The sequence below is a fragment of the Helianthus annuus genome, chromosome 6, assembly GCF_002127325.2.
Source record: "Helianthus annuus cultivar XRQ/B chromosome 6, HanXRQr2.0-SUNRISE, whole genome shotgun sequence".
Classification (NCBI taxonomy): domain Eukaryota; kingdom Viridiplantae; phylum Streptophyta; class Magnoliopsida; order Asterales; family Asteraceae; genus Helianthus; species Helianthus annuus.
The window spans coordinates 39,165,689-39,190,617 of NC_035438.2; the positions used below are offsets into that span (position 1 = coordinate 39,165,689).

The following is a 24,929-nucleotide window of genomic DNA, read 5'->3' on the forward strand; positions in this document are numbered from 1 at the left end:
CTAGCAGTGTAACACCCCGTGTTTTCGAATGTCAAAGTCAAAGTCAAAGTCCAAGTCAACTTTGACTTTCTTTGACTGTAGATAGTCGATTTTGTGTTTTAGTTGTATTATGTGGAGTAAGTGTTGAAATCAGCAAGAACCGAAGTAATCGAATGTGTTTTAATGCGAATCGAGCTACGACTATGAATGATAGGAAGTAACAATGCGATAAAGATAATCAATCAATAATCAAACTGATCTAACAATCAATCGAACTCGAGACTCGAATCATGCGAATTTTGGTATTATTATACGTGTGTGTGTGTGCCTTATGTGTTATTTGCGCGTGCTTACTTTATGTGTGGTGTGGTATTCAAGCAAATCAATCGAAAATCGAATCGAAACTCGAAAAGCAATCAAACTCAATCAAAACCGACATCGAAACGTAACTTATGGAAGATTGTATGTTAGATATAGTGGTTGGGATTAAAAGTAATTTGACTAGGAACTCTATCGTATCCGTATCATCGTTCATCGAAATCGAAACGTCGAAAATCGTCGCAAAAATACCCGAAGTGCGTGGCGGATCGAACAGGAAGCATCCTGATCGAACAGGCCAGCCGATCGGCTAGCACCTTGCCAGCCGATCGAGCAGCCCACTCGATCGGAGTTCCCAGCCGATCGGCTGCCACTTTCCTCTTTTGGAGCCTATAAATAGGGCTGTCGTTGTCATACTTTCCATTTTTGGAAAGCTCTGACCGAACCAGCCATCTTCTTCACCTTTTCTCAGATTTCTCTCAATCCTGGTAAGTTTTCACTCTAAATCTTGTACGTTCTTAATCATTACTTGATTCTACACCTTTCTATCTTTCAAAACTTGGATTCTAACCGTGAAATCACCAAGATCTAAGTGTTCTTGGGTGATGTCATCATGGTGTTCTTGAAGAACATCATGTTTTGGCCTCATTCCACTATGATTAGCTTAGATCTAACCGATTTCAACATAAAAAAGTTAAGATCTATCATAGATCTAAACATTTTCATGATGTGAAGGATTGAAAGAAGGATTTCCAACTTTCTTTCAACTCTTTTACACTCAATGCTTTCAAACCGATAGAAACGGAGCTTGAACCGGCTAACTAATCATTCGAACGGTTAAAAGGTTCAAGATTCGGGTTCTATGAGCAAGGTTCACCGATTTCGAGTTAAACTCTAAACCGACATTCCAAACCGTTCAACCGGCCGGACTTGGGTGATTCCTGTTCGAGCCAAGGGAACAGGTAGGAACGAGGGTTATCATGGTTCAACACGTTGTCAAGATGCCTTGAAAGAATGACAAATAAACAAACAATCAAGTGTTAGACGAAAGGCCGACCAGGTCAGAAATGTTGGCCGAACGGCTAGGCTGTTCAAACAGCCCAGCCGATCGGACATACCAGCCGATCGACCGGGCCAGCCGATCGGCTAGCACATGGTTCCACATTTTCCGAACTTTCGAAGTATAGTATTGACAAAGTAATGTTCAACCAAATGAGTCGCTCGATTGGTAAACATTACTGTTCGGATCATGAGATACTATGCTTCAACACTTAATCATTTTCACAACTTGTTTGTAGTAGAAAATGTCAGCCGATCGAACAGACTGTTCGATCGAGTAACATTCAGTTGAGGACTAACTTGAAGCTCCTAGCCGATCGAGTGAGCTAGCCGATCGAACGAACCGTTCGATCGAACGACTTGAAAAGGTAGGAACACTTCAGTGTTCTCAAATACTGCAACAAAAACTTCAAAGGTTCAAATCCTCTAACACAAACACACTAGAGGAAGAAACAATCCACTCGAATGGTTCAGCCGATCGAGCCAACCGGCCGATCGAACAGGACTGTCCGATCGGATATACCAGCTGATCGAACAGGCCGTCCGATCGAACCTGCCGTTCGATCGACCAGCCCATTCGATCCATCCATACTTGTTTACTTTTCCGCGATACTTATCGTTATGCTATCAAACTATTCAGGCTAATCTTACTCTCAGCGCTCCCTTCAATCCACAATCAATCACTGTGAGTATACTCGATCCCTTTTTGCTTTTAGCACCTTTGGGTATTACATACGTTACCTATCAAATCACAATCAAACACAAACTATTTGAACGCTAACCAACTTGCATGTGCTATCTGACTAAATGAATGCTGTTTATTATGTTTACACGTGGAGTGCTATCTACCTGCCTTAGCAACATAGTACTATAGTTTGGACTCAGCACCCGTTCACACGGGGGTTGTTAAGGACAAATACTTGCATGGATTACGGTGGTAATCATGTATTGCGAACCGTCTCGGATGGTCAACCCGCAGTCGTTGGTACCGATGGTCCCATGTCGATAATTAACATGCATCGTTTTCCTCTGTGTACGTGCCTGGTTATGCGTAAACTATTCGAACTCTATATGCTACTATCAAACTTGTGTGCTCACCTTTACATTTTATGTATTGACTTTATTTTAACGTATGTGACAGGTAATTAGGATGCTTACTTGCTAGGAAAGCGAGGCAATAATAAAGCTTTAGAGCCCATCTAGCAGTTGTAGGTCGTAGTCTATCTAGGGGTCTCTAGAAGCGAATAAACTATAGCCATGGAGCCGTTGGAGTTGTTCGATCAAGCATCTATGGCATTAGTTGTCTGTAGATCTTGTCCGGACGAGTCTTAATGACTCTGGGCAGTACTTTTAAACATTTGGTTTGTAATAAAGTAAATCTGAGTTGTCGAAACAGTACTACTTGTTTAGTTGTATTCTATGATAACTTGTTTATTTATTTGGGATACGGTATGGGACGTATCACTTAACTGAATTTGTAATAATAGTTGTTGTGGAAACTTCTGGACAATCTGTTTCGCTCAGTGCCGCGCCCCGATGATTCCGCCATCGGTTGGGGTGTGACAGATTGGTATCAGAGCCATAACTATAGGGAATTAGGCAGACACGACCTAGTCCGGGTCGCTGTCTTAGAGACCTAGACTATAGTTAGGAACCATCAGACCCAGTTTATGTGCTTATTCTGCAATCCTTCACTATCACTGCACTCGAAATTTTAATTAACGTCAGGCGATTCAGTCAGGAATAGGTGTGAAAACCGTAAACTCCCGATCAAATTGGCTGACTTGTGTTGATTTTATTCATTTGTTCATGCTTATCCTACTATTTTCACTTAAGGAGAATTGTACCAAATCAGGAGTGAAACCCTCATTTTGATGGAAATTCTTCTTAAATTTACAAAAAAAAAAAAAAAAACAAGGAAGAAATTGCTAAGCCAAGGGGTGAAACCCTAACCTTAGCAGTTTGTCCTAAACTTTATCTATCTTACCAAGGCTTCGACGGACTCCAACAACCTGAACTCACAAGTATGACCTAGGGAACGCGTGTGGAATGCCCAAGAATCGAGGCAGAAACACGACCTCTAGAGTCGAAAGTGATGACAAGTTTACTGTGAATAGTCGAGTTGCCTTGGTTAGTCGATGTCTAGTAGCCGCAGACAATCCATCTCTCGATTTTATGTGTTCCGATTCTTGAAACCACAGCCGCATACTCTGATGACTCGTTGATTTTATGTATTTATGTGTGCTTCGCTGTTTAGTGTTATGTTTGCTTTCTCTGTTTGATGCTTATGTTTTGGGATATTATTCGATTCCTCTATCTAATTCAAACAACACACAACCTGTACTACATGAATTTCTAAACCTTACGAAATGCTACCTATCAATTTAATCGGTCTAATGAGTCTCTCGCCCATGAACTCCATATCCGACTTATTAACTAAAACACGTTCACATTATATCACCATACTAGATACTTCCATTCTTAATCGAAATCAAACTAACCTTTCCCAATTACTTATAAGATCTCATAAATGTTGTATGGTCGTTTTACCAAATACTCTTTTCAACATCAACAAATCATTTGATAAAACTTTTAACAATCACTATGTCCTTTTGCTAAATTTCTTTTCTAAAGATCCTCGTTTTCACAAGAACCTCCTAAATTCATAATTTCTAGTTTGATGAAATGAACTTACTTTTTATCAAAAACCTTTTTCCTACACCAATTTACAAAACACGTGGGTAAGAAGACTTCATGGGGACCGACCATCTTCGAATTACATAAACCCTTTTACACAAAAGTAGCATTTCCATTCATTACAAAATACATCCTGCATAACTGATGCGTGTGTAGTGTAATATATTTTAGATGTATATTTAAGCCCCTTTTTACACTTTTAGCCAAGTTTTAAATTTATAAAACACGATATTTACTAACACTAAACACACATATGGGCAAGTGCACCCATCGTGGGCGTAGTATAGTGTTGGTAAGATACCGAGGTCGTCCAAGGACACAAGAGCTTTTAATACCGGTTTATCCTCAACGTCTAATCAAATCAAAAAGTGAGAAAAATGTTTTAAACTAAGAAAAATAAAAACTAACTAAATGCTGAAAAATAAAATAAAATAAAAACAGATAGACAAGATGAATCACTTGGATCCGACACGTGTGTTAGTATAACCTTTGATTATTTTCGCACTTTTGCACTTGTTTAAGAGATTATCTTAGTTATTGTAGTAGGCCCCTCTTTTGAAGGCGACGTTACCCTCAACCCAGTAGTTTGAGTCAGCAAGGATACAATCCTAAAGGGTCGGATTATTGAAAGATAATGAATTAAGTTATTAATGCAAATTGTGGTAGGCCCCGCTTTCGGCGGTGACGTTACCCTCGGCTAAGTAGTCTGAGTCAGCAGGGATACAGTCCTAAATAGCCGGGTTATAGTATTAATAGTAGTTAACTTATGAGGGGGTCAAAGAGTTTGGATCCCCGCCATCCAATACCTATGGGCATTGAAGGAGATCCTACTAAATTTGACCCAGGTCCCAAGCAGGACCTCTAAACGCTGAACAAGGGCAAGACCCTTACCAAACCGTTCCCTTAACCCCCGACCAGGTAGCCAACATACCTCCATATAGACCGTGGAGATATGAATGGTGAAAATCTTTTATTTTATATAGACAGTAAAATAACGCCAAGACACCACAGACAAACGATAAGGAAAGATCACCTTCAACATAAGTAACTAGTTATTAAAGTCATTAATACAAAACCAAATAAAAAGTGCAAAAGATTAAAAATAAAAAGTATTATACTAAACACTTGTCTTCACCAAGTGATGTAAGAGACTTAGGCAAACATGGCCTTGATTGTCAAGAACTCTTACGATCAATCTTGGATCCCGAGACGACTCACACACTCTACGATGGACAATGGATGATGGTGGTGGATGATGGTGTTATGGTGGTGGTGGGTGGTGGATGGAGTGTGAGAGAGGTGGTGTGCCAAGGGATGAGATGGAATGAAACCAAGCACCCCTATTTATAGGCTGAACAGAAGGCTGGGCACGGCCCCGTGTCCGCTGGACACGCCCCCGTGCCCGTCTGACATTCTCTCTCTTCATTAATTGTAATTCGCAATTACAATTAATGCGCCTGCTGTACTTTCACCACGCCCCCGTGCCCGCTGGACACGGCCCCGTGGTGGGCAATGGAAGCTTCTACTAGTTTGTCTTTTCTGCTGCTTCTTGGGCACGGCCCCGTGTTCGCTGGACACGGGCCGTGTTCAGTCTTCTGTTTTCTCTTCTTTGCCTTGGGGTTGCCGTTGAGGGTCCGGGCAGTCTACTTTTATTCCTTTTCTTGTATTTATGCTAGAATTAGTTGTTTTTTTGCTTCTTTTGTGATTTTGAGCTCATTTCATCCTGAAAATACAAAAGAAAGACAAAAACACTCTTTTTCCAACATTAGTACCTAAAAAGGGTTAGTTTTATGCCTTAATTGATGTGATTTATATGTTGCATTTTACACACATCAAATACCCCCACACTTGAACTTTTGCTTGTCCTCAAGCAAAACTCTTTAAATGTGGCTTACACTCCCAAATGGAATAGGTAGAAGAGAAAGTTTTTAGCTTGTCTTAGAGTGTCGGGAATCCAAGGTCTTTGTAAGTTTTATTTTTATTTATTTACAATCCTATTCGTTATGATTTATTTTGAACGTTTCATAAGATAAATTACTTATTCGGGCATAGCATGCCTTATTAAAATTCCATTTATATACAAGTTCACATACCTCACGGGAGATCACTCAACACTCGGCCGAAGGTGTAATTTTTAGTGAATCACTCGAGAGCGGCATGGAACTTACGCCTTCCATAGGCTTGTCAAGCAATCAATCCTCCTCCTTTTTAACTTTTTACCTTTGTAAATATCAAGAGGACTTTTTGGGTGAAGGGTTAGGCTTGGGTTAAAGGTGGGTGGTTTGGGTTAGTGGTTAGTGGTTAGTAAAAGGGCGAAAATCGTAAAAAGCGTCGGTTTTCGTGACATAACTTGTTTTTAGTGACTTTTTATTTTGAAGTATTTCTCCAAACAAGCTTTTATATAGCTTTTGTTTGTTTTTGACTTCATATATATATATATATATATATATATATATATATATATTTTCATCACATAAAAAGGCGAGTTTACGAAAAACCGAGCTTGTTACTAAAATAAAGGGTGAAAAATAAAAAAAAGGTTTTTTGGTGGGTAAAAAGGGTTTTGGGGTAATGAAATGAAAGGTTTAGGCTCAAAGGGGCTATCTAGGGGGATTTTGGGTAGGTGGTAAAAAAAATTGAAAAATAATGGTTTAGAAAGAAAAATATGGTTAGTCCTAATGCCTCCATCACTTACTTACTTGGGTTTAAGTTGGTAAGGACCGGGAATGTATCGTCGTGGCAAGTTCTAGAGTTGTAAGAACCAAGCGGCTATTCACACAAGAAACGAAAAATGAGCATTTAGTCTAAATATGTATATTTTTATGCTCAATAAAGGCTCAAAACTCACTTTTGTGGGAATGGGTTTTTAATGTGATCAAGTATATATAATCGAATTTTTAACTAGACTTGTTATGCCGTTTCGTAATTTTCTTATGTTGGTTCTTTGTTATCACGACGCTATCGGTTGTAAATTTGTAAAAATATAACCTTTTTAGAACTTGTTATTCCCAAATTAAACTAAGACAAGTAAATGATAAAAAAATTGAAAAAGTTTTTGAAAAAATTTGGGGTGTTTAGCTGTTCCAATAGAGTTTTGTGTAAGGCTTGTATTTAGGATTTGCAAAATTCAAGGTTTTAGCATCCCCCCCACACTTAAATTACACATTATCCTCAATGTGTCCAAAAATAAGGTTTTTGGTTGATTAGAATGTGTAAAAGTAGGTTAAAAAGCAAAGATTTATGTTACTGGCATCCTGGACACGGCCCCGTGGTGACCGGGCACGGCCCCGTGGTCAGGTACCAGTAACAAAAATTAAAGAATTGAAACAGAAGCCTGGACACGGGGGCGTGTCCGCTGAACACGGCCCGTGTCCAGTTACCTGAACTGGGTATTTTTCTGCAGGTGGCTCAGCACGGGGTCGTGTTAGTTGGGCACGGCCCGTGTTGAGCCTTCTGTGATGGAGATTTGTGTCGGATTGTTCTGTTCTTCGTGCATGGGTCCATTTTTCTCGTTCCCTTTTTCATCCATTATCACCATGAGTGTGTTTTATTCTCAAAACAACCATCAATCTTAAAAACCATCATAACATTGCAAACATAGAGAGACATTACATAAAGTTAAAGATGAAAGTTCATAAATATTAAACCATGGAGTTCTAGCCCTATGTTTTATTCTAATTTAGTAAAATTTCCAAGAAGCTACTAATCTTGGTTAGATAAGGCTTTTTAGAACTCCTTCTTCCGGGTGTGGTCCTCCTCATATGTCGGCGAGCCACTCCTCTACCTCCCTTGGAAGGAGGAAAGAGGGCTCATTTGCATTAGTTTGAGGAGTTTCAACTTCCGCTGGAATTTCTTGTGGGTGTTCCATGGGAGGTTCTGCGGGAAAGTCTTCCCACCCGGTAGGGTTGTTAACCCCGAGTGCCAAGTTCCAATCTTGTTGTGGAAGGACTGGTTCCATAGGAGGTGCTACCAGAATGTTTAACCTTTGGTGCAAAAGGTTAATTTCTTGGAAGCTACTTTCAAGTCCCATTGTAAGATCGTTAATACGGTCAATAAGGACCTCCTCTACTGACGTCATTTCGTCGAGAGCTTCCCTCAATGCTATCACATAGTGCACAAGTGTAGCTTCAACGGAGGGCCTTCTTCCCCTTCTGCTGTTTGAGGAATGAACGAATGATGTTTCGCTGTTTTCACTCGCCATTCTACGAAAAACCAAAAGCAGTTTATATGACGAAACAGTTTCTGGACACGGCCCCGTGCTCATTGAGCACGGCCCCGTGTTCATCTTTCTGCAGAATTTCGAAGCAAGGAATCTTGGGTTTTTAAGTTATTTTCCGAATTTATGTAGACTTTTTGGTCATAAATAACTTTAAACAATGTTATACAACATGTTTTTACCAAGATTCCATGATCAAAACTCATTGTTTCCTACCACAAAGGTTGAAGAATTCAAACTTTTCATGGTGGTTCTTGGAGAAAGATGAAAAGAAGGAAATGTCTAGAAGAGGAAAGGACAAGATGGGTTGTTGGAACCTTCTTTTAGACTTACCTAGGATTGTTTGAGAGAAGATTCCTTCAAATCTCTGTCCCAAGTTGGTCCAAATGTGCAGGATTTTTGGCTGCATTTATAGAAAACGACAGCCTTCTGGACACGGCCCCGTGTCCGCTGGACACGGCCCCGTGTGCAGATGAAATTCTGACACAGTTTGTCCGTATTCTAACGTTCTGATCAGAAGGGAATCTTTTGGTGGACACGGGGGCGTGTTGGCCGGGCACGGCCCCGTGTCGGAAAGCTGTTTTATGAAGTTTGTCGCTACTAAGGAGTTTATTTATATCGGGTGGTTCTTGATTTGTTGGAACAACCCCAAAGTGCCTAAGATACCTTAATTGTCCTATACTAAGGCGAGAACGCAAGAGGTTATCGGTGAGGGTAATTCCTATTTTCATTCTAGGTGGACAAGTCCAACCCTTTTCCGGGCTCTCGTTAAAGAAGGTGTATGCCGAATCGCTCAGGTCTATGTATGCACCGAACGAAGTCGATGGGGAGTCCTTCACGGCACAATCGACACAGGGACGACTATCGTCCACGTCTTTTCTAGGTATGAAGGTATTTTCGGGAGCAACGAGGTTGTCGGAATGCGGTTCCAACATTTCCGCATGGTCATCATCTTGGGATGGATCTATAAAATCCTTCCTAAGTTCTTTTGACCAATTGAGAATTAGCTCTTCTAGTTGAAATAACTCGTCAAGGAGCATTTCTCCTAGAATATCTGGCTGGGCGCATTCGAGGGAGAGATAGTGCTTATTTTTACTTTCGCCCCTCTTAAGGTTACAAGGAATCGGTGGGTCTATATAGTGGGGCCTATAATTGAGAAAATAACATTTTAACTCCTCATGTTCGCCTCCACATAATCGACACCACATACCATAAGAGTGCCGAAAGTGAAAAGAATTACTATCACTCATGTTTGTGTCAGAAATTACAAACCGCCGGGATCTAACGGTTCTATTTTCAGTAAGAGAATCTTGGGCACGGGGGCGTGTTGAGTGGACACGGCCCCGTGTTCAGCTTACTGTCTGACTTAAAACAGGATTGCCAGTTCCAATGATTGAGCACGGGGGCGTGTTCAGCAGGCACGGCCCCGTGGTGAGCTCTGCAGAAGCTGAAAATCTACGAAAAATCCTAAAAATTAAAGAAAAAATAAAAATATGATTAGGCCGTTGATTCCTAACTTCCTTAAAATCCTTGTGTCCCCGGCAACGGTGCCAAAAACTTGATGCGTGTGTAGTGTAATATATTTTAGATGTATATTTAAGCCCCTTTTTACACTTTTAGCCAAGTTTTAAATTTATAAAACACGATATTTACTAACACTAAACACACATATGGGCAAGTGCACCCATCGTGGGCGTAGTATAGTGTTGGTAAGATACCGAGGTCGTCCAAGGACACAAGAGCTTTTAATACCGGTTTATCCTCAACGTCTAATCAAATCAAAAAGTGAGAAAAATGTTTTAAACTAAGAAAAATAAAAACTAACTAAATGCTGAAAAATAAAATAAAATAAAAACAGATAGACAAGATGAATCACTTGGATCCGACACGTGTGTTAGTATAACCTTTGATTATTTTCGCACTTTTGCACTTGTTTAAGAGATTATCTTAGTTATTGTAGTAGGCCCCTCTTTTGAAGGCGACGTTACCCTCAACCCAGTAGTTTGAGTCAGCAAGGATACAATCCTAAAGGGTCGGATTATTGAAAGATAATGAATTAAGTTATTAATGCAAATTGTGGTAGGCCCCGCTTTCGGCGGTGACGTTACCCTCGGCTAAGTAGTCTGAGTCAGCAGGGATACAGTCCTAAATAGCCGGGTTATAGTATTAATAGTAGTTAACTTATGAGGGGGTCAAAGAGTTTGGATCCCCGCCATCCAATACCTATGGGCATTGAAGGAGATCCTACTAAATTTGACCCAGGTCCCAAGCAGGACCTCTAAACGCTGAACAAGGGCAAGACCCTTACCAAACCGTTCCCTTAACCCCCGACCAGGTAGCCAACATACCTCCATATAGACCGTGGAGATATGAATGGTGAAAATCTTTTATTTTATATAGACAGTAAAATAACGCCAAGACACCACGGACAAACGATAAGGAAAGATCACCTTCAACATAAGTAACTAGTTATTAAAGTCATTAATACAAAACCAAATAAAAAGTGCAAAAGATTAAAAATAAAAAGTATTATACTAAACACTTGTCTTCACCAAGTGATGTAAGAGACTTAGGCAAACATGGCCTTGATTGTCAAGAACTCTTACGATCAATCTTGGATCCCGAGACGACTCACACACTCTACGATGGACAATGGATGATGGTGGTGGATGATGGTGTTATGGTGGTGGTGGGTGGTGGATGGAGTGTGAGAGAGGTGGTGTGCCAAGGGATGAGATGGAATGAAACCAAGCACCCCTATTTATAGGCTGAACAGAAGGCTGGGCACGGCCCCGTGTCCGCTGGACACGCCCCCGTGCCCGTCTGACATTCTCTCTCTTCATTAATTGTAATTCGCAATTACAATTAATGCGCCTGCTGTACTTTCACAACGCCCCCGTGCCCGCTGGACACGGCCCCGTGGTGGGCAATGGAAACTTCTACTAGTTTGTCTTTTCTGCTGCTTCTTGGGCACGGCCCCGTGTTCGCTGGACACGGGCCGTGTTCAGTCTTCTGTTTTCTCTTCTTTGCCTTGGGGTTGCCGTTGAGGGTCCGGGCAGTCTACTTTTATTCCTTTTCTTGTATTTATGCTAGAATTAGTTGTCTTTTTGCTTCTTTTGTGATTTTGAGCTCATTTCATCCTGAAAATACAAAAGAAAGACAAAAGCACTCTTTTTCCAACATCAGTACCTAAAAAGGGTTAGTTTTATGCCTTAATTGATGTGATTTATATGTTGAATTTTACACACATCAATAACCAATGAGTACTTTATACCCTCTTACAAATACAAACTATATTCTACCCTTCAAATCAATCTCAATCTAATTTTGATTCGATAAACTCAACGTTTCGTTTAAACACCTACACATGCATATCATCATACACATTTTAGTCGATATCTCGCGATAACATCATTCATATCGTTCGTATTTACATACTCAACCTTTTGAATGCTTTTATACGCTTAAATCCGCTATGTCCCAACGTACACCATATACGTAAACTTTATTATTCGTATCTACACTTATACGCATACGTTTTATGCTTATACTTATACTCATACTACTCGTACGTTTTATGTTTTTACTCATACTTACATACTTATTCATACTTAAACTTATACTTATGCTCATAATTTCATTCATACATTCGTACCCGTACGCGAGCATAATCCGAGTGATTCGCTCACGTGGGTCCCACACTTAAGCATGAACTTGCTTATATACTATACTCGTATACGTACACATTCTTATTTTTATGTATACCCTGATTCATACATAACTGGTACAAGCTATGCGGATCATGCGACGATCAAAATAATTGCGGGCGCACACGGGATTATAGTGATGGGCGTATGAGAACCATAGAGTGTACTACTATGTATGGTAAAACACGGAACGTAACATGACACCGAATACGAAATGGACGTAACGTGGTCAAACATGGTGGATAGGCCGCTGGTACTTCCTATATATAAGTGTTTTCACCATGTTACCAAACTTTCGTAAAATGTGCCATGAGAAATTCAATGTTTTGCCGACCTATTTAGACCTAATACAAACTTTAAACAACTCACAAACGCATTATATCCGATTATCCACGACGAGGCTTCATTCTTACGCTATCCTTATACTTGCATTCATTAAGAGTCAATCGTACGCCCCATACTCCTATATCCTTTCTTTCATACGAACCTCGTTCACAATCAAGCTCGTTTAGACATTCAAATCCTAGCTTATCTTATTACCTTTAGAACCGATTTTCTATTCTTTAATCTTGTGTAAACGTATTTAGTAGGTTGTTAATACTTTATCTTACCAGACCTCCTCATTCCACTCGAGAAGCAATTACTATGAATATGTGGTCTTATACTAACTTTAAAACTTCCTACGCAACCTACCTCATTTTTTATTGATTTCAAACCATTATATAAAGACCTCTTTCTTAAATACAATACATTTGTAAAGCAACTCCAAATCCCTGCTTATGCCTCAAAATCATTTTAGCCAAACAAATCCTTTTACAAACCTATTTTTATTCTCCCAAAATTTTATACTTTTCAAAACATTTCAAAATTACAAGTCTCAAACTTTTACCAAAACTCTTTAAGTCTACCTCTTGAATAAATTTCGGGACGAAATTTCCTAAAGGAGGGGAGACTGTAACGCCCTGCGTTTTCACACTTCCTATATTTAGAAACCATCGCTTGTAAATCTATTTTTGGAAACTCCGTGGTCTTGAAATCGTTCTTTCATTAAAAGCGATGTAAAATCCGAGACTTGGATTATAAATAAATCCCGTATTTTGTTAAATTCATGTTGTACATACTTTATTCATGCTCATACATTCAATTTCGTGAAACAATTGATACTTATTCGTGATTCTTGGAAACTATGTGCTAAACTTGTAAATACGTGAAACTTATGCATAAAACGTGTTCTGAACGTAAACGATATTTAAATACGACCTTCATATGCTTAATTATACTTTGATTATGTTCATCATACTTAAAATGGCCTTAAACTATGCTAAAATGGCGAAACTAGTCCTTAAAACACCCTAAATGCCCAAAATAACAAACTAGAGGGGCCTAAGTGTAATAAATTGAAACTTCAGGCCACACCTCCATACCAGCCGCGTAAACTTATGTCTATGTTTACGCGGGCCGTCTGGCCATCCCCAGATCAGAATCCCAATTCAGCTCGCGACCAGGTTCGTTTTTGAGCGGGATTTTCATGTTTAAACCAAGTTGTAGCATTAATTATCCCCCCAAACCAACCTTAATCACTTCCCTATAAATACCCAAGACCTCCCAAGTCATTTACACTTTACAAAAACTCTCAAATCACTCTCAAGATCCCAAAATCGTAGCTGCAAGTTCAAGTTTGGACAGATTCATACCTTCATACAAAAGTGAGCATAACTTGCTCAAAACTCAACCAAATCACTTGATTCTTCTTTCTAATTGCTTGGATAATCTTTGGGTTTGATTCCTTGATATCTCCTTGGAGAAATCAGACCTGGAATTGCCCTAAAAATGTCCATAAACTTTCTGTTGTGTGTTAAACTCTTTCAAAGCTTGTTTAAACATATCAAACTTGTGTCTAACTCATCTCAAACCTATGTCCTAATGCTTACAACCTATCTTATGGTTGGTTAGGCTTAAAAACAAGGTTGAGACATACAACATCAGAGGTTAAACCTCAAATAATTTATGTTTTGTTTAGGGTTTTAACCCACAAGTCATGTTCAAGCTTCAAACTTGATGTAGGAGTGATTATGGAACAACTTGGGTTGTCCAATATAAAATCCCCACATGACTTGATATTTCTCATAGCTTAGATTGTTTACATTCTTGTACTAATCTTAGTTCATGACCCTCCTTGAATGTTCTTACATCAAGTGTAGTGGTGAACACTTAGAGGTACCTAAATGGAAGCTTGTTCTTCCTACCTCCTACATGATTTCCATGATAGTTAGAGGTACCTAAATGAAGATCTTAATCTTCTACCTCATGCTTGAAATATTGGACTTAATAATATGTATATAGTATATATATATATATATAAACACATAATCCAAATAATCGAATCTTAGATGATGAACTAGTGTTTATATGTCCAAGTACTAGATTATATCATCCTATAGTATGATAACTTGTTACGATTCTAATGGAACCTTGTTCCATGAAACCATACAAACTCCTTGGAGTACATAGTGTCAAGAACAAGTATCATATGTATTAGATGATTATTTTCACATGTTATTCTCATATGTTATTTTCATGTTGTTTTATTCCGAATCTCGACTCTAAACATACTTGAACTTTAACCCTTGCACACTCAACCTTCTAACCTCATCAACTTCGTCACATTGGATAATCGGAAAGCATATGCAAATTTTGTGAGTAAACTCGACCCACTTACATTTTAAACCACTTTTGGGTTGTAACATGTTACCATACAAAAATTACACTTACACACTTAAACATACTTTGTGAACTCAATCCGTTATACATGCTACTTGTTATGCTAGACAATACATGCTTTATGCCATTATTATGTTATACCCTCGCTTAACAATTATAGCGCTATAGGAGTAGCACACCACCCGACGGGGGTTTGTTAAGTCAATATACTATACGGTCTCGTCACTTTTGTGGCGAGGGATGCTAAATACTAGTGGACACTTTGGGTTTAGACGTAATGTTATGCATGCTAGTTACATTGTATACAAATTGCCATGTGGATTTGAGTAAAATGCTTTATGCTTATACTATACTATTTAAACCTTGTGTACTCGCCTTTACTTTTGCATTGAATTTTATTTTAACATGTTATAGGTTGATGACGATGATGCTATGAAATGGAGTAGCAATGATGCCTAGATACACATATAGACGTTTAGGTTTAAATGTTGTATAAATTTTGATTATGTTGTTATGTATTTCTTTTGAAATTGTTGTTATTTGAATTTCCTTGTATTGTTGACAATTTGGTTTATGAAATGAAATCGGTTTATTAAATATTGACACAAGTAGCGTTATGAAGTCTCTTACAATCTAGTTCGTCTCACTCCGATGTTTCCGCCATCGGTTGGGGTGTGACACAGATCATGGGTAGTGTCGTTTTTCTTATGAAAGTTAAGCTGACGAGACGCGTACGCGATTACTTTCTTACGTTGCATCAGAACGCAATCGAGACCCTGAATAGATGCGTCACAATAAACAACGAAATCGTCTGTAACCTCAGGCAAGGATAAGATAGGTGCGCTAAAGAGGTTGAGTGATTTTTGAAAATCCCTTTGTGAGTGGTACCCTTTTGAGTCAAAGCTGTGAGAGGTTGAGCGATTTTTGAAAATCACTCAATGAACCTACGATAGTAACCTGTGAGACCAAGGAATTTGTGTATTTCAGTGGGAGCTTTTGGTGCAGACTAACTCTTAATGGAGAATTTAGCATGTATTCCAGCTTCGTTGACTACATGTTCAAGGAAATGGACATCACGAATCCAAAAGTCACATTTCGAGAATTTAGCATAAAGTTGCTCCATTTTCAGAAGCTCTAAGATGAGATGGAAATGCACCCCATGTTCCTCTTTTCTCTTGGAGTAAATCAGAATGTCGTATATTAAAACGATAACGAATTTGTCGAGGTAGGGTTTGCACACTCGGTTCATGAGGTCCATGAAGACCGCTTGTAACGCCTTGCGTTTTGTAGCCTTCTTTATTTAGCAAGTCCTTTGTACTTTCCTTTTATGGAAGTTTGTAATCCTTTGTATTCGTATTTCTTTTCATATATTGTAACCCGAGACTTGAATCATAATGGGAAACATTATCTTTTATATACTTGTGTTATACATTATTCATATATACTTGGTGTTTATTCATACTTCATACATACTTGATACGTGATTCTATGCAAATTCATACTCCTTCATACTTGTTTTACATGTAAAATACGTTGTTACACTCTTTATACTTGCACAACACTTTTACATTGCATAAATACACTTAAAATGGGTTAAAATCAGCCAAAATACCAAAATTGCAACACTTGGGCCCAAGACCAGTGGCTTCGTACGAAGGCCCACTTCGGATAAGCCCAGCCCACTTTCAGCCTATTTTACCCTAAAAACCTAATTCTTTCTTATAAATACAGCCTCTTCCCCTCACTTTCAACCTTCCACTCCTACTCGACTCTCTCAAATTGCTGATACTCCAAGAAGCTCACTCCTACTCTTCAAAAGTGAGTGTTAGCTTAATTAATTCAACTCTTCTTTTACATTTCTTTGATTTTTACAAACATTCTAGCAAACCTGGATGTCTCACGGATCTGTTGGTACATCAGCCTCGTCTAGGCATCTGATACAAACTCTCAACTAGGTTGTGGACCAACATAAAGTGTAGATAATCCATCTTAAAACTCTTTTCTCAAACTTTTAAACATAAACAGAATCGAAACCAAGTTCTACTGATGTTTACAGTTGAGATAATAGCTGTGGAGTCATATTAGGACTGATTTCAGTTGATTTGAGGTTCAGATCGAGCAAAACCGAGTTGTTTTACCTCAAAGAACAGTGTGTTCGTACGAAGCCCCAATGCCTTTGTACGAAGCCACCATCTGCCTTCGTGCGAAGCCCCTGTCTTCGCATGAAGCCATTGTTTCCAATCAATTTCCGACGATTTCCATCATCAACTGTTGATACGCTTGATGCTGTTAATTCTGGACACAACTAACCTTTATATTCCTGTAATTTCTTTCCTATAAACATGACCAACCGATCAGTTCTATTGATTTGTGCTTTGGTGTTAAATAACGAGGTGAAATACCCTCCATGCATGACTTCTGTGATACTTCTGACTCTTGACTTACGTTAAACTTTAACAACAGACTAACAGAACCATCGAACATAACTAACAAATAGTTAAAAGTTCAAAAACAAAGGTTGACTAACAAACAGTGCCTTCATACGAAGCCACTAGTCCCTTCGTACGAAGCCACTGTTTATGAACTGTTCGAGATTCTAATTTGTATTCAGGTTCAGTGTTATTCATTGCTGTTAGTCAGAATATGCTTATGTTTTCCACTGTTAAATTTTACTTATATTCGGCCTGTAAATTCTGTACGAATCCAACTCCAACTTACACCTTCTTTTGCCCTATAGGGTAACCTTGGTGACTCCGCGCTACTTCCAACAACTCGACAAAGCTCACGGGATTCTTTGAAGAATTAACGCAAAACTATGAGTATACTTGAATCCCCTTTTCGTTTATTACCTTCTGGGGTGTAACATGTTAACTATAAAAACTTACACTTATACTTATTTCCAAAATGCACAAACATTCCTTATACATGCGTGCATACTTGATTAGTTGATACTTTAAATATGGGATTATACGTTTTGTGTTAGACTTGTCATTAACTTCGTACGAGCTTATCCTTGACATATATAGCGCTATAGGATTAACGTACCACATGTGAAAGTTGGGTTATGTTAAGAGCTTATTGCTTTTCCTCTTGGTTTGATTAGTTAAACACATGCCGGTCTTATTGTTTATCTCGTATAACTAGCTTCCATGTGGAATTGTTTAAAGCTTAACTTTTATGCTATATATGAAAACCCGTATACTCGCCAATGCATTATTATGTTGAACTCTATTTTAAACATGTTACAGGTTGAGGATGACGATGCTTTAAAACTGAAGTAGTGATGATGCTTAGATACACATATAGACGTCTTAGGTTTTAATATGTTATATCAATTCTGTACCTGTTATTGTATTGTTTTTTGTTTTTGTATCGAACATGTTGTATTTCAAAGTTCTATGTATTGTAACACTTTTGCTATGAATTAATGGTAAGTTGTAATGCTCGAACTCGTTTGTGGTTGGTTTCTTTTCGGCTGAGGGCATCAGCTACTACGTTATCTTTACCCGGATAGTATCTAATAGCACAGTCATAATCATTTAGGAGTTCAACCTAACGACGTTGTCGCATGTTTAGCTCCTTCTGTTCAAAGATGTGTTAGAGACTCTTGTGATCGGTGTAAATTGTACATTTGGTACCATACAAGTAGTGTCTCCAGATTTTGAGAGCAAAAACCACAGCTCCCAATTACATATCATGGGTAGTGTCGTTTTTCTCATGAACTTCAAGCTGACGAGACGCGTACATGATTACTTTCTTACGTTGCATCAGAACGCAACCGAGACCCTGGATAGATGCTTCACATTAAAGAAAGAAATCGTCTGTAATCTTCGGCAAGGATAAGATAGGCGCGCTAAAGAGGTTGAGCGATTTTTGAAAATCCCTTTGTAAGTGGTACCCTTTTGAGTTAAAGTTGTGAGAGGTTGAGCGATTTTTGAAAATCACTCAATGAACCTATGATAGTAACCCGCTAGACCAAGGAATTGGCGTATTTCAGTGGGAGTTTTTGGGGCAGACCAACTCTTAATGGAGTCAATCTTGGCTGGATCGACATGTATTCCAGCTTCGTTGACTACATGTTCAAGGAAATGGACATCACGAATCCAAAAGTCACATTTTGAGAATTTAGCATAAAGTTGCTCCATTTTCAGAAGCTCTAAGATGAGACAGAAATGCTCCTCGTGTTCCTCCTTGTTCTTAGAGTAAATCAGAATGTCGTCTATTAAAACGATAACGAATTTGTCGAGGTAGGGTTTGCACACTTGGTTCATGAGGTCCATGAAGACCGCTGGTGCATTGGTTAACCCGAAAGGCATAACTAGGAACTCTTAATGGTCGTACCGCGTTCGGAAGGTAGTCTTTGAGACGTCTTCGTCTCGAGCTCTCAACTGATGGTTGCCCGATTTCAGATAGATTTTTGAGTAGTAACTAGATCCTTGCAGTTGGTAAAACAAGTCATCACTTTGGGGAAGTGGATAACGATTCCTAACAATCAGCTTGTTCAACTCACGGTAATCGATGCACATGCTAAAAGTTCCGTCTTTCTTCTTGACGAATAAGACCAGAGCTCCCCAAGGTGATGAGCCAGGTCGAATAAAACCCTTATTCAATAGTTATTGCAGTTGGGTGGACAACTCCTGTAGTTAATTCGGTGCCAGTCTATATGGTGCTCGAGCTATGGGTGTTGCTCAAGGGGTTAAATCGATTTGGAATCTGACCTGCCTGTGCGGTGGGAGGCCAGACACGTCTTTGGGAAATACTTTAGGAAAGTCACAAACGATAGGAATATCTTTGATCTTCCCCTCCTTGGTTTGTTTATCAGAGACAAGGGCCAAAATGATTGTATGACCCTTGCGTATACATTTTCGGGCCTTCATATACGAGATTATGCCTAGGATAGCACCACCTTTTCTCTCCGGACAATTAGGAGTTCTCCATCGGAAAGGGGGATACGCACGATTTTCTCCTGACAGAGAATCTCGGCGCGATTACGGGACAACTAATCCATACCGACGACAACATCGAAACTACCAAGGGCAATGGGAATAAGGTCTATGTCAAAGTTTTGGCCGGCCAATTCAAGCCTACAACCTTTAAAGATGCGAGTCGCCTCGATAAGTTTACCAATGTGAATTGTTGTATATTGACGATCAATAACATTTTCTTTCTCCTCTACTCACACAACCACTTTTTAAATAATTATTATTATTTGCTTTTATTAAACGGTTAATAACATTAAAAAGGCAATTTACCGTAAAATAACAATCAGAAGGCTCTCGAACCAACCAACCAGGCGCAAAGAAGAATAGAAAATCCACCCAGAACATTCTCAAACCATCCCATGGAATTCGACAACCGCCCGAAATCGAAGAACACTCTGGATATCAATCTTTCTTTCCCCATTTTCAGAAGCTCTAAGATGAGACAGAAATGCTCCTGATGTTCCTCTTTGCTTTTAGAGTAAATCAGAATGTCGTCTATTAAAACGATAACGAATTTGTCGAGGTAGGGTTTGCACACTCGGTTCATGAGGTCCATGAAGACTGCTGGTGCATTGGTTAACCCGAAAGGTATAACTAGGAACTCTTAATGGTCGTAGCCCGTTCGGAAGGCAGTCTTTGAGACGTCTTCATCTCGGGCTCTCAACTGATGGTTGCCGATTTTAGATAGATTTTTGAGTAATAACTAAATCCTCGCAGTTGGTAAAACAAGTCATCACTTTGGGGAAGTGGATAACGATTCCTAACAATAACCTTGTTTAACTCGCGGTAGTCGATGCACATGCGAAAAGTTCCGTCTTTCTTCTTGACGAATAGGACCAGGGCTCCCCAAGGTGATGAGCTAGGTCGAATAAAGCCATCATCCAATAGTTCTTGCAGTTGGGTGGACAACTCCTGCAGTTAATTCGGTGCCAGTCTATATGGTGCTCGAGCTATGGGTGCTGCTCCAGGGGTTAAATCGATTTGGAATTCGACCTGCCTGTGCGGTGGGAGGCCTGGCAAGTATTCAGGAAATACTTTAGAGACAAGGGCCAAAATGGTTGTATGACCCTGGCGTAGACATTTATGGGCTTTCATATACGAGATTATGCCTACGATAGCACCATCTTTCTCTCCCCGGACAATTAGGAGCTCTCCATTAGAAAGGGGGATACGCACGATTTTCTCCTGACAGTGAATCTCGGAGCGATTACGGGACAACTAATTCATACCGACGACAACATCGAAACTACCAAGGGTAACTGGAATAAGGTCTATATCAATGTTTTGGCCGGACAATTCAAGCCTATAACCTTTAAAGATGCGAGTCGCCTCGATAAGTTTACCATTGTGAATTGTTGTATACAGACGAACAATAACATTTTCTTTCTCATCTACTTACAACCACTTTTTATAGTATTAAAACCTCTCTCACATAATTTCTCACATAATTTGATGGAAAAAAATTGTGAATGGTCTTATCCATATAGGTGGTTGGTGAGTTGGTATGTAACACCTTCCAGGTCAACGTATTACTATACAACAATGCAAAGTCGTTAAAAATACTCAGATGTATTCGTATTCAAAGCCTTAGAATTTTTCAGTTAATCTCATATTTTCTCTCATGGTGAATGTTGATCCCGCTACTTATTCTAAATGACACGAATGTCAAAGTTTCTTCTCAAATTGAAGATTTTTTTGTTTGTCCAATAGAAATGAATGCCTTATTATAATTGTAAATCTTACTGGTTTTCATATTCCTTAAAAAAATTTATTTATAATTCTAATTTCGCTCATTATACTTGCAAATAGCTTGCATCCATTATTTTTTGCGTCCATTAAATAGAATTCCGACACAAAACCGATGTTTTAAAAACTAGTCAGTTGTACCGGTTGAATCGTCCAGTAGAACAGGTTAAACCATCCGGTACACCTGGTTGAACCGCCTGATACACTCGATTAAACCGTTTCTGAGCCAAATCCGATACGATATAAAAACCGGATTTTAAAACATTGTAGAAAACAAATGCCTTAACAAACTGAAACCGATTACTCCTTAGGGTACAGGATATAGTAGCGGGGACTTGGGTGTTTGACTTGAGGTCACCGATCGGTGACTATACCGAGTGGATGAGAGTGTTCGGTGAGTTGGAGAGAGAGTGTGGAATCGGTGAGTGTTTACCAAAATGGGTGAGAGAGAGTGATTGAGAAAATTGTGGGTTCTAACCCCTTTTAACCAATCACAATTTTTTTTATTTTTTAACCTACTCAAACACCCTAGAGTGATTAACCATACCCCTTGATTGAGTGCAAAATAGAAAGTGGAATGAGGAGTTGACATGACATAATATTATTGGATAAGATTTCACTCAAACACCCTAGGGTGATTGACCATACCCTCCACCCTTACATCACCGGTGAAATTTAATTAGTAAATATATTTAGCACTAAATTTAAAAAAAAAAATATTATTCTTTGCTTTTATTAAACGGTTAATAACATTAAAAAGGCAATTTACCGTCAAACAACAATCAGAAGGCTCTCGAACCAACCAGGCGCAAAGAAGAATAGAAAATCCATCCAGAACATTCTCAAACCATCCCATGGAATTCAACAACCGCCCGAAATCGAAGAACACTCTGGATATCGATCTTTCCCCATTATATAACCCATCCCCTCTCATCATCCTTCTCATCGAGAAAAAGAAAAAACAAGCAAAACATTCGAGTTTCTTCCAAAGCTATTTTGATCTGTAATCTAGTTTGTGTTCGGAAAGATGTCTGGAAAAGGTGAAGGACCGGCTATTGGTATCGATCTCGGAACCACATACTCGTGTGTCGGAGTCTGGCAACATGATCGTGTTGAAATCATTGCTAATGATCAGGGCAACAGGACCACTCCATCTTATGTTGCGTTTACGGATACTGAGCGTCTGATTGGAGACGCTGCAAAGAATCAAGTCGCCATGAATCCCACCAACACTGTTTTCGGTATGTTCCGTTTCTTGCATATCAATTTTCTTTATTATTTACTGAAATAAATTCAAGCTCAATTATCGTATTCGGTCGAGGTTTTATCATTCATTATGTTGACTTAAAAGCTTGTTATTATTAACTTTTAAGATCCATTGATGTTAACGAATCATTCAGAAAACAAATAATGTAAAACTAAAACAGAGGATTTGATTATATTTTATTTTGTCTATTGTTGATATTGAATATCTGTATGTCTAATCGGATGTTTATTATATAATTTTCTGCAGATGCAAAGCGGTTAATCGGGAGGAGATTCTCTGATCCGTCGGTGCAAAGTGACATGAAGCACTGGCCGTTCAAAGTGGTCCCCGGAGCCGGAGACAAGCCGATGATTGTTGTCTCATACAAAGGCGAAGATAAACAGTTTTCTGCTGAAGAAATCTCTTCAATGGTTTTAATCAAGATGAAAGAAATCGCTGAAGCCTTCCTGGGGACCACCATAAAAAACGCTGTCGTCACTGTTCCCGCATACTTCAACGACTCTCAGCGTCAAGCAACCAAGGACGCCGGTGTTATTTCGGGGCTTAATGTCATGCGAATCATCAACGAGCCGACTGCAGCCGCTATCGCTTACGGGCTGGATAAGAAGGCGTCTAGTGTTGGCGAGAAGAATGTGTTGATTTTTGATTTGGGTGGTGGTACTTTTGATGTGTCTTTGCTCACAATTGAAGAGGGTATTTTTGAAGTGAAGTCGACCGCGGGTGACACGCATTTGGGGGGTGAGGATTTTGATAACAGGATGGTTAATCATTTTGTTCAGGAGTTTAAGAGGAAGAACAAGAAGGATATTAGTGGGAATGCAAGGGCGTTGAGGCGGTTGAGGACCGCGTGTGAAAGGGCGAAGAGGACGCTTTCGTCTACGGCTCAAACCACTATTGAAATCGATTCGTTGTACGAAGGGATTGATTTCTACTCCACGATTACGCGTGCGAGGTTCGAGGAGTTGAATATGGATTTGTTTAGGAAGTGTATGGAGCCTGTGGAGAAGTGTTTGAGAGATGCTAAGATGGATAAAAGCAGTGTTCATGATGTTGTTCTTGTTGGTGGATCCACTCGGATCCCGAAAGTTCAACAATTGTTGCAAGATTTTTTCAACGGGAAGGAGTTGTGTAAGAGTATTAATCCGGATGAGGCAGTGGCGTATGGTGCTGCGGTTCAAGCCGCTATTTTGAGCGGTGAAGGGAACCAGAAGGTTCAAGACTTGCTTCTGTTGGATGTTACACCTTTGTCGTTGGGGTTGGAGACTGCTGGTGGTGTTATGACGACGTTGATACCGAGAAACACAACCATTCCCACCAAGAAAGAGCAGGTGTTCTCCACCTACTCTGATAATCAACCCGGGGTTTTGATCCAGGTTTACGAGGGTGAACGAGCACGAACCAAAGACAACAATTTGTTGGGCAAGTTTGAGCTGTCAGGAATCCCACCGGCTCCTCGTGGAGTTCCACAGATCACTGTCTGTTTTGACATTGACGCTAATGGGATCTTGAACGTATCCGCAGAAGATAAAACGTCAGGGAAGAAGAACAAGATCACCATTACGAATGACAAAGGAAGACTCTCCAAGGAGGAGATTGAGAAAATGGTGCAAGAGGCAGAGAAATACAAGGCGGAGGACGAAGAACACAAGAAGAAAGTGGAAGCGAAGAACGCGTTGGAGAATTATGCATATAACATGAGGAACACTATCAAGGATGAGAAGATAGGATCGAAGCTACCCGAGGCCGACAAGAAGAAGGTGGAGGATGCGGTTGAGGAGGCGATCAAGTGGTTGGATGGCAACCAGTTGGCGGAGGCTGAAGAATTTGAGGACAAGATGAAAGAGTTGGAAGGGGTTTGCAACCCAATTATTGCTAAGATGTACCAAGGTGGTGCTAATGGGCCGGATATGGGCGGAGGCATGGATGCCGACGGCCCTTCAGCTGGTGGTGCAAGCGGTGGCGCCGGGCCCAAGATTGAAGAGGTGGATTAAGATTATTGGATGGGTTAATATTGGTTTACTTTTGTTTTCTAGTTGGTTTGTCTTATGATGTAATTGGGAGTTGATTGTTGATCATATGATGTATTTTAGTTTTTGAGCAAGTGGGAGTTCCGTTCAAGATATAAGACTGTTTTTACACAAAGCAGTCTTGCTGTGAATGTGCATATAAATTATCCTGGGTTTGTGCTAGATTTCTAAGTTTGTATCTTGTTACCTGGAGAGATTATTTTTACACAC

The 24,929-nt window shown here is 39.6% G+C and overlaps 1 protein-coding gene across 1 annotated transcript; it reads left to right on the top strand.

The window, feature by feature from the left end:
* The first annotated feature begins 22,225 nt into the window (after nucleotides 1-22,225).
* On the top strand, nucleotides 22,226-24,883 carry LOC110918978 (heat shock cognate 70 kDa protein 2). Its single transcript, XM_022163256.2, has 2 exons — nucleotides 22,226-22,666; nucleotides 22,939-24,883. The coding sequence occupies exons 1-2, from the start codon at nucleotides 22,453-22,455 to the stop codon at nucleotides 24,681-24,683; spliced, it is 1,959 nt and encodes a 652-aa protein (XP_022018948.1). The 5' UTR covers nucleotides 22,226-22,452; the 3' UTR covers nucleotides 24,684-24,883.
* Nucleotides 24,884-24,929: the final 46 nt, after the last annotated feature.

Excerpts from the sequence above, each read along its gene's own strand:
- LOC110918978 (XM_022163256.2), top strand. The coding sequence starts at position 22,453 with ATGTCTGGAAAAGGTGAAGGACCGGCTATTGGTATCGATCTCGGAACC. Across the intron at positions 22,667-22,938 it reads TCCCACCAACACTGTTTTCG|ATGCAAAGCGGTTAATCGGG; the intron begins GTATGTTCCGTT and ends AATTTTCTGCAG.